The sequence below is a fragment of the Neomonachus schauinslandi genome, chromosome X, assembly GCF_002201575.2.
Source record: "Neomonachus schauinslandi chromosome X, ASM220157v2, whole genome shotgun sequence".
In the NCBI taxonomy this organism is placed as follows: domain Eukaryota; kingdom Metazoa; phylum Chordata; class Mammalia; order Carnivora; family Phocidae; genus Neomonachus; species Neomonachus schauinslandi.
In genome coordinates, this window is record NC_058419.1 from 45,508,973 (window position 1) to 45,520,001 (window position 11,029).

Here is an 11,029-nt window from a genome sequence, read left to right on the forward strand (position 1 = left end):
TATTTGGTGAATGTATGTGAAATAAGGAATAACAGAGCCAGAGGTCTGAGACCTGGGAAAGCAGGTAGCAACATGTTAATAAAAACATCAGTAGGAAAAGGCACTGCATAGGGAATATGGCCAATGATATTATAATAGGGTTGTACGGTGACAAAGGGTAGCTACACTTGTGGTGAGCATAGCATAACATATAGAGAAACTGAATCACTCTTCTGTACACCTGAAATGAATGTAACATTGTGTGTCAACTATACTCAAAAACAAACAACAACAAAAGACACCAGTAGGTAATGGGCATAGTTTGTTTCTTTTTACTCATATAGGATTTCTCATAAGCAACCCCAGGCAATCGTACATACAAGAAGTTTGCAGGACCCTAGAGGATAAAATTATTGGCTTAAATAACTACCACAACCAGGAAGAGTTTCAATTGTTCTGACTTCTGTCACATGTCCATAAGTGGATAAATGGACCAATCAGTGTGACAAGAAAAATGATGGTGCCATCACTGGGTTAGCCTATGTCATATACCCAACATTGTGGTTAGCAACCAGAAAAGGATGTAGAGGGGAATGAGCAAAAGATCCACAGGACCTTTCAAATTCTTCTATTTCCTTTTTAGAGTTTTTCTTTATAGAGGTCAGTTACATATCCAATCTCCCTAACCCCAGTTTCCTCAAACAGTAGAATTTTATCTATGTGTCTAACAAATCTGAGCTTCAGACAAAACACTGAATGCTTTAATGGTCACACATTAGTGTTGAAACAACTCCTTGTACTATGGAAATCACTCAGGACAAGTGGTCCAGGTCATGTCATCTCGCTGTACCACCTGCAGCATTGCTGTCAATTGGGCCTGCACTTCAGCAAGTTTCTGTCGGTCCAAACTTCCAGGAAAATTCCATTGTTCATAGCAGTGGACAGGAACAGGATAAATAACATGCTTCAGCTCCATCAAGCATGTTAAATGCTGCAGAAGGTCCATGAGCAGAGGCATTGTAATGGGGTTGAAGGCAAAGCTAAGGACATGGAGGTGGGTACAGTGGCTCAGGGCTGGGAGGACAGCAGAGAGAGTAGAATCAGTTACCAGGCAATTATTTATCTCCAGATACTGCAGGGTGCCTGAGACTTTCTCTAGCAGATTCCGGAAGGGCTCATAAACTTCTGAGAATATCTGGTTGTTACTGAGATTCAACAGCCTTAGGTAGGTGGCCTGAGAACTCTGAGACAGGACAGTGATATCTCTGTTAGACAGGCCACAAAAAGATAGACACAATGTATCCAACTGAGGTGGCAGGATTCTGTAGAGATAAAAAAGAGCCTATTTCAGAAAAGTGAGGATTGGATCAGGGCAGCGAGACCGGAATTACAGATACGCAAGGCTCTAGAATAAACCAATTTGTACGTATTTTGCAACAGTGGTTAACAATGTGGGCTTTGCAATCAGACTTAATAGGCTTGTGACCCTGAGAAAGTTACTTTTCCCCTCTTAGATACAGGTTTTTAATCTTTATAATGTACACAACAGTAATTATTATACATGGTTGTGGGAAAGATTAAGTGAAAAAAGTTGTATGTACTTGGTATATACAACAAAATCAATAATGGATCCTGTTCACTTACTCGGTGAAGATAGGTCTAGGAAAGCACCCAGCTGAGGGTTTCCTTTGACTAACTCCCAGAAAACAAGTTCTCCATTCAGGGTCTAAGCCTTGGAGAAAATACAGGAGCAAAATGATCTGGCAATGTTAAATACTGTGGCTAGCCCATGGGGATGTGCGTCATCTGAATGTCTCCCCCTCCTCTCTAGAAAGCTGTAAACTCCAATAGAAGAAGAACTGAGTCTTTTTCACTAATATATTTACAAACTTTTCATACTGTTTGCACATGGTCAACTGAATGAATGAATAAATGAATGAGCACAGCTTTCTTTTCAAATATTGTCTGTCTCCTCACGAGATACCTTTCACTAGCCTGGCCAGTTTCAAACTCCTGCCAGTGCCCATGCTGATGTGGAAGGAGAAATAGGTTACAAGGACCCTGGGATATCCAAGTATGGTCTCTTCTCCTGTATTAAAAATGGGGTGTTCAGAGAACCGAGGTTCCTCCCCACCCCTTCACCTGAGCAGTTTATGCAGTTGATCTGTAAGGCAGAATAAAGCGAAGCTGAGCTCCTGGAGGTTGTCTAGTTGCCCAAGCTGGATGAGAAAAGCTCTGAAGTCTTCCCCCTTACGATGTTTAAAGGAGATGTTAGACAAACTAATGCTGTTCAGGTGGATCATCTGAGCCAAAAGGGTGGTGACTTCATTCAGATAAGCCTGATTCAATTCCAGGTGATCAATGCATCCCAGATCCAGAAACTGCAGGACACTTTTGTGGGCAGAGATTTTATCAATTTGCAAATCTCTGCAGCAGAGGTGCAAAGAGCCAAAGCTCTGCTCAACTTTACTCTGAAGGAAAGAAAGGAATTGCTTTGTTCTCAAGGTACTATTGAAAGAAAGGTCCACTAATAATTCTATGGGCTTCTGGGTTGACGGAAGCTCAGACTCTGAATTAACAATTCCAAGGCACTTGACATTATGCTGGGCTTCTTCTGTTTTAAGGATAGAGTGTCGAGAGTAAACACAAGACTGAAAACAGAAAGGAAATGTGGTACTGATCTCTGAGCATGTTGTTCCACAGTCTGGGTCCTGTCTCAAATCTAGGATCCTCAGTTTTGACTCCCTGTATGGAGAAGAGTAGACAGAACACACATGAGAAGTAGCTGATTTTAATATAACCCAGCAAGATCAATGATGGGAAGCAGAAACAGAACTCTTTATCCCTGTTTTTCATTCCATATACCATTCACCAGTAAGCCCTTTTATACAAATTTAACATTTCACTCTTTACCCATACTTTCTTCACCTCTGGTCCTCCCCAGTCTCAACACCCATGTCCTTCTATGTAATCATACTCAGGAGATAGATCCACCACCTCAGTGACCTCTATTCTATAATCAAGCCTGTAAGACATTGGAGTCCCTAAGGTAACCCCACGTGTTAGACCAATAGCCACACAGAGATCTTCAGCATTCACCACTGGCTATTTTTGGGAGGCTGTTAGGTATCCCCCTGCCCCAGGCTCTAGCATATCCTTCTGCTGACTCACTATGTTTCTACTTGATACAGGCTTACCAAGAGGAAGAGTTCTGGTCAGGGTGGATCTGCAGACCATCAGTCATGGCTTCCAAGATTTCATAGTATGATTCTTGTATACTCAGTGCCCCAATATGGAGACAGTGAAAGGGCCAAGCCCTCACCATTGCTTTTAGTATCTTCTTATGCCCTCCCAAGAAGGCATCAATGAATAAGGGAACAAAGAGGTCTCTTGGGAGTTCTTCCAAGGCATGGATAGCTGCAGGCTCATTACTCAGTAGACTTTTTGCAGCAAGCTCTAGCAGTGTGGCTATGGCCTTCTGGTCCATCTTCATGAATGTGCTTCAGGGTGAGGAATATTTAGAAATCCTGAAAAGATATCTACAGTCTTATTTGCCTCCAAGATTAGCTATGAACAAGATGGTTATTGAATCAGACAGCCAACTCAGGTGACCTCTACTATACAAACAGAATAAAAATGGACTTCTATGTGTGTCTAAGTATATATGTGCATGCATATATATACATACATACACACACAAACACACATATATTTACATAAGATAAAATGCCATTAGAAATCAGAGGTAGGGCGCCTGGGTGGCTCAGTTGGTTAAGCGACTGCCTTCGGCTCAGGTCATGATCCCACGGTCCTGGGATCAAGTCCCGCATCGGGCTCCCTGCTCTGCGGAGAGCCTGCTTCTCCCTCTCCCACTCCCCCTGCTTGTGTTCCCTCTCTCGCTGTGTCTCTCTCTGTCAAATAAATAAATAAAATCTTAAAAAAAAAAAATCAGAGGTAAATTAGCAGAACACAATGCTAACCACTCAGCTACTGTCTTCCCAATATTTCCTCCCAAAAGGATATAAACCAGTAAGAAGAAAAATGTAAATCTGCATAAAAGCTATATCCTTATCATTACTTTAAAATGGAAAATGCCAGAGGCGCCTGGGTGGCTCAATCTGTTAAGTGTCTGACTCTTGATTTTCGTTCAGGTCATGATCTCAGGGTTGTGAGATTGAGACCTGCATTGGGCTTCACAATGGGATGGAGCCTGCTTAAGATGCTCCCTCTCGAGAGGAGGAGGAGCAAGATGGCGGAGGAGTAGGAGACCTGGATTTCGTCTCCTCTCAGGAATTCAGCTGGATAGGGATCAAACCATTCTGAACACCTACAAACTCAACAGGAGATCGAAGAAAAGAAGAGCAACAACTCTCTCATCAGAAAAGCGACCACTTTCTGGAAGGTAGGACGTGCGGAGAAGTGAATCCGAGGCGATATTCGGGAGGATAGACGGCGGGGGAGGGGCCTCCGGCGGCCGCTTCTGGCAAGTGATAGAGCCGCGGAGCACAAAATCGGAACTTTTAAGTCTGCTCCGCCGAGGGACGTCACTCTGGTGGCTAAGCGGGGGTGGAACCCTCCGGGACAGTGTGGTCTCAGGACCCACGGGGCCACAGAAAGACCGGGGGTGCCTGAGTGTGGCAGAGCTCCCAGGTATCGGAGCAGGGAGGCCGGCTGCAGAGGCGGAGCCCAGGCGCGGGCTCTCAGCTCGGGGTTGCCATAAACCGTGATCCGCGGCACAGTCGGGCCCCTGCTCCTCCAGCAGGGACCCAACAAGCGGCAGATCCGGGGACACTCACCTTCCTCCCCCGGGAGGAGCCGCGCGGGAGTGCACCGCAGGGATCTGCTGGGTTTGGAGACTCCACCCGGGGTCGGGTGCCAGAGATAGAAACGCGCGGTCACAGGCCGGGTGAGCACGGAGTGCGGCTGGAGACCGGGGAGACGGGAGTGACTGACGGCTTTTCTCTGGGGGCTCACTGAGAAGCGGGACCCCGAGTTCTCGGCTCCTCCGGGGCGGAGATTGGGAGGCCGCCATTTTCACTCTCCGCCTCCAAAGCTGTACGGAAAGCTCGCAGGGAACAAAAGCCCCGGAGAGCAAACCCCAGCAGATTACTTAGCTGGGAGGGGGCAAGGGCGGGGCAATTCTGCCTCCGGCAAAGACATTTGGAAACCACGGCAACAGGCCCCTCCCCAGAAGATCAGCGAGAACAGCCAGCCAAGACCAAGTTTACCCATCAATGAGAACGGCAGAACTCCAGCTCTAGGGGACTACTGCACATAGAATTCATGGCTTTTTTACCATGATTCTGTAGTCTTTCAAAGTTAATTTTTTTTTAACTGTCTTTTTTTCTTTTTTTATTCTTTTTGAATTTTTCTTTTTCCCTTTTTCAACCAACATCTTATCAATCCCTTTTTTTTTAAAAAAAAAACATTTTTATTTTTCATTTTTAGAGTCATATTCTATCCCTTCATAGTAGTTACCCATATTTTTGGCTTATATATATAAGTTGTTCTCTCTTTAAAATTTTGAGATAGTTTCTTCTAACAGATCAAAATATACCCTAAATCTCTAGTATATGGTGTTTTCTGTTCCCCTGCCTGATCACATCCTCTCCCTTTTTTTTTTCTTTTTTTAAATCCTCTTCTTTCTTTTTTCAAACAACTTCTTATCAATTCCTTTTATAAAATTTTTTATAATTTCCATCTTTACAGTCATATTCCATCCCTTCATCATATCAACCCTTATTTTTGTACATATATAAGTTTTTCTTTCTTTAAAATTTTGGGAGGCACTTTCTTCTAAAAGACCAAAATACACCCCAAATCTAGTGTGTGGCACTGATCATATTTGATCACATTCTGGTTTTTTTGTTGTTGTTTTGTTTTGTTTGTTTTTGTTTTTATCTTTATCTTTTTCTTTTTTTTCTTTTTCTTTTTTCTCTCTTTCCCTTTCTTTTCCCACTGCTTCAGGTTTTTTCTGATTTGTTTAGAGTATATTTTCTGGGGACGTTGTTACTCTGCTAGCATTTTGTTCTCTCATTAATCTATTCTCCTCTGCACAAAATGACAAGACGGAAAAAATCACCTCAACAAAAAGAACAAGAGGTAGTACCGACTGCCAGGGACCTACTCAATACGGACATTAGTACAATGTCAGATCTAGAGTTCAGAATCATCACTTTAAAGATACTAGCTGGGCTTGAAAAAAATATGGAAGTTATTAGAGAAACCCTTTCTGGAGAAGTAAAAGAACTAAAATCCAACCAAGTAGAAATCAAAAAGGCTATTAATGAGGTGCAATCAAAAATGGGGGCGCTAACTGCTAGAATAAATGAGGCAGAAGAGAGAATCAGTAACATAGAAGATGAAATGATGGAAAATAAAGAAGCTGAGAAAAAGAGAGATAAACAACTACTGGATCACGAGGGCAGAATTCGAGAGATAAGCGATACCATAAGACGAAACAACATTAGAATAATTGGGATCCCAGAAGAAGAAGAAAGAGAGAGAGGGGCAGAAGGTATAATGGAGCAAATTATAGCAGAGAACTTCCCTAATTTGGGGAAGGAAACAGGCATGAAAATCCAGGAAGCACAGAGAACCCCTCTCAAAATCAATAAAAATAGGTCAACACCCCGACATCTAATAGTAAAACTTACGAGTCTCATAGACAAAGAGAAAATCCTGAAAGCAGCTCGGGAGAAGAGATATGTAACCTACAAGGGTAGAAACATTAGATTGGCAACAGACCTATCCACAGAGACCTGGCAGGCCAGAAAGGACTGGCAGGATATATTCAGAGCACTAAACGAGAAAAATATGCAGCCAAGAATACTCTATCCAGCTAGGCTGTCATTGAAAATTGAAGGAGAGATAAAAAGCTTCCAGGACAAACAAAAACTAAAGGAATTTGCAAACACAAAACCAGCCCTACAGGAAATCTTGAAAGGAGTCCTCTAAGCAAAGAGAGACCCCAAAAGCAACATAGACCAGAAAGGAACACAGACAATATACGGTAACAGTCACCTTACAGGCAATACAATGGCACTAAATTCCTATCTTTCAATAGTTACCCTGAATGTAAATGGGCTCAATGCCCCAATCAAAAGACACAGGCTATCAGACTGGATTAAAAAACAAGACCCATCGATATGCTGTCTGCAAGAGACTCATTTTCGACCCAAAGACAGCCCCAGATTGAAAGTGAGGGGGTGGAAAACCATTTACCATGCTAATGGACACCAAAAGAAAGCTGGGGTGGCAATCCTTATATCAGACAAATTAGATTTTAAACCAAAGACTGTAATAAGAGATGAGAAAGGACACTATATCATACTTAAAGGATCTATCCAACAAGAAGATCTAACAATTGTAAATATCTATGCCCCTAACATGGGAGCAGCCAATTATATAAGCCAATTAATAACAAAAGCAAAGAAACACATTGACAACAATACAATAATAGTGGGGGACTTTAACACCCCCCTCACTGAAATGGACAGATCATCTAAGCAAAAGATCAACAAGGAAATAAAGACTTTAAATGACACACTGGACCAAATGGACTTTACAGACATATTCAGAACATTCCACCCCAAAGCAACGGAATACACATTCTTCTCTAGTGCCCATGGAACATTCTCCAGAATAGATCACATCCTAGGTCATAAATCAGGTCTCAACCGGTACCAAAAGATTGGAATCATTCCCTGCCTATTTTCAGACCACAATGCTTTGAAACTAGAGCTCAATCACAAGACAAAAGTCAGAAAGAACTCAAATACATGGAGGCTAAAGAGCATCCTACTAAAGAACGAATGGGTCAACCAGGAAATTAAAGAAGAATTAAAAAAATACATGGAAACCAATGAAAATGAAAACACAACTATTCAAAATCTTTGGGATGCAGCAAAGGCAGTCCTAAGAGGAAAGTATATAGCAATACAAGCCTTTCTCAAGAAGCAAGAAAGGTCTCAAGTATACAACCTAACCCTACACCTAAAGGAGCTGGAGAAAGAACAGCAAATAAAGCCTAAACCCAGCAGGAGAAGAGAAATAATCAAGATCAGAGCAGAAATCAATGAAATAGAAACTAAAAGAACAGTAGAACAGATCAATGAAACTAGGAGCTGGTTCTTTGAAAGAATTAACAAGATTGATAAACCCCTGGCCAGACTTATCAAAAAGAGAAGAGAAATGACCCACATCAACAAAATCATGAATGAAAGAGGAGAGATCACAACCAACACCAAAGAAATACAAACAATTATAAGAACATATTATGAGCAACTCTATGCCAGCAAATTAAATAACCTGGAAGAAATGGATGCATTTCTAGAGATGTACCAACTACCAAAACTGAACCAGGATGAAATAGAAAACCTGAACAGACCTATAACCACTAAGGAAATTGAAGCAGTCATCAAAAATCTCCCAAAAAACAAAAGCCCAGGGCCAGATGGCTTCCCAGGGGAATTCTACCAAACATTTCAAGAAGAATTAATACCTATTCTTCTGAAACTGTTCCAAAAAATAGAAATGGAAGGAAAACTTCCCAACTCATTTTATGAGGCCAGCATCACCTTGATCCCAAAACCAGACAAAGACCCCATCAAAAAGGAGAATTACAGACCAATATCCCTGATGAACATGGATGCAAAAATTCTCACCAAAATACTAGCCAATAGGATCCAACAGTACATTAAAAGGATTATTCACCATGACCAAGTGGGATTTATCCCTGGGCTGCAAGGTTGGTTCAACATCCGCAAATCAATCAATGTGATACAATACATTAACAAAAGAAAGAACAAGAATCATATGATCCTCTCAATAGATGCAGAAAAAGCATTTGACAAAGTACAGCATCCTTTCTTGATCAAAACTCTTCAGAGTATAGGCATAGAGGGTACATACCTCAATATCATAAAAGCCATCTATGAAAAACCTACAGCGAATATCATTCTCAATGGGGAAAAACTGAGAGCTTTCCCCCTAAGGTCAGGAACGCGGCAGGGATGTCCACTATCACCACTGCTATTCAACATAGTATTGGAAGTCCTAGCCACAGCAATCAGACAACAAAAAGAAATCAAAGGCATCCAAATTGGCAAGGAAGAAGTCAAACTCTCACTCTTTGCAGATGATATGATACTTTATGTGGAAAACCCAAAAGACTCCACCCCAAAACTGCTAGAACTCATACAGGAATTCAGTCAAGTGGCAGGATATAAAATCAATGCACAGAAGTCAGTGGCATTCCTATACACCAACAACAAGACAGAAGAAAGAGAAATTAAGGAGTCGATCCCATTTACAATTGCACCCAAAACCATAAGATACCTAGGAATAAATCTAACCAAAGAGACAAAGGATCTGTACTCAGAAAACTATAAAATACTCATGAAAGAAATTGAGGAAGACACAAAGAAATGGAAAAACATTCCATGCTCATGGATTGGAAGAACAAATATTGTGAAGATGTCAATGCTACCTAGAGCAATCTACACATTCAATGCAATCCCCATCAAAATACCATCCACTTTTTTCAAAGAAATGGAACAAATAATCCTAAAATTTGTATGGAACCAGAAAAGACCCCGCATAGCCAGAGGAATGTTGAAAAAGAAAAGCAAAGCCGGCGGCATCACAATTCCGGACTTCCAGCTCTATTACAAAGCTGTCATCATCAAGACAGCATGGTACTGGCACAAAAACAGACACATAGATCAATGGAACAGAATAGAGAGCCCAGAAATGGACCCTCAACTCTATGGTCAACTCATCTTTGACAAAGCAGGAAAGAATGTCCAATGGAACAAAGACAGTCTCTTCAACAAATGGTGTTGGGAAAATTGGATAGCCACATGCAGAAGAATGAAACTGGACCATTTCCTTACACCACACACAAAAATAGACTCCAAATGGTTGAAAGACCTCAATGTGAGACAGGAGTCCATCAAAATCCTAAAGGAGAACACAGGCAGCAACCTCTTTGACCTCAGCCGAAGCAACTTCTTCCTAGAAACATCGCCAAAGGCAAGGGAGGCAAGGGCAAAAATGAACTATTGGGACTTCATCAAGATAAAAAGCTTTTGCAAAGCAAAGGAAACAGTCAACAAAACCAAAAGACAACCAACAGAATGGGAGAAGATATTTGCAAATGACATATCAGATAAAGGGCTAGTATCCAAAATCTATAAAGAACTCATCAAACTCAACACCCAAAGAACAAAGAATCCAATCAAGAAATGGGCAGAAGACATGAAAAGACATTTTTCCAAAGAAGACATCCAAATGGCCAACAGACACATGAAAAAGTGCTCAGTATCGCTCGGCAGCAGGGAAATCCAAATCAAAACCTCAATGAGATACCACCTCACACCTGTCAGAATGGCTAAAATTAACAAGTCAGGAAATGACAGATGTTGGCGGGGATGCGGAGAAAGGGGAACCCTCCTACACTGTTGGTGGGAATGCAAGCTGGTGCAGCCACTCTGGAAAACTGTATGGAGGTTCCTCAAAAAGTTGAAAATAGAGCTACCATATGATCCAGCAATTGCACTACTGGGTATTTACCCCAAAGATACAAAAGTAGGGATCCGAAGGGGTACGTGCACCCCGATGTTTATAGCAGCAATGTCCACAATAGCCAAACTGTGGAAAGAGCCAAGATGTCCATCAACAGATGAATGGATAAAGAAGATCTGGTATATATATACAATGGAATATTATGCAGCCATCAAAAGGAACGAGATCTTGCCATTTGCAACGACGTGGATGGAACTGGAGGGTATTATGTTGAGTGAAATAAGTCAAACAGAGAAAGACATGTATCATATGATCTCACTGATATGAGGAATTCTTAATCTCAGGAAACAAACTGAGGGTTGCTGGAGTGGGGGGTGGGGTGGGAAGGATGGGGTGACTGGGTGATAGACACTGGGGAGGGTATGTGCTCTGGTAAGCGCTGTGAATTTTGCAAGACTGTTGAATCTCAGATCTGTACCTCTGAAACAAATAACGCAATATATGTTAAGAAAAAAAAAAAAAA

At 41.7% G+C, this 11,029-nt stretch overlaps 1 protein-coding gene across 1 annotated transcript; it reads right to left on the minus strand.

Annotated features, from left to right (window-relative positions):
- Window positions 1-787: 787 nt before the first annotated feature.
- On the minus strand, window positions 788-3,466 carry LOC110576226 (melanoma antigen preferentially expressed in tumors-like). Its single transcript, XM_021685330.2, has 3 exons — window positions 3,177-3,466; window positions 2,122-2,724; window positions 788-1,301 (listed from the first exon to the last, which is right to left on the minus strand). The coding sequence occupies exons 1-3, from the start codon at window positions 3,464-3,466 to the stop codon at window positions 788-790; spliced, it is 1,407 nt and encodes a 468-aa protein (XP_021541005.2).
- Window positions 3,467-11,029: the final 7,563 nt, after the last annotated feature.

Excerpts from the sequence above, each read along its gene's own strand:
- LOC110576226 (XM_021685330.2), bottom strand. The coding sequence starts at position 3,466 with ATGGACCAGAAGGCCATAGCCACACTGCTAGAGCTTGCTGCAAAAAGT. Across the intron at positions 2,725-3,176 it reads GACCAGAACTCTTCCTCTTG|GGAGTCAAAACTGAGGATCC; the intron begins GTAAGCCTGTAT and ends TTCTCCATACAG. Across the intron at positions 1,302-2,121 it reads CAACTGCATAAACTGCTCAG|AATCCTGCCACCTCAGTTGG; the intron begins GTGAAGGGGTGG and ends TTATCTCTACAG.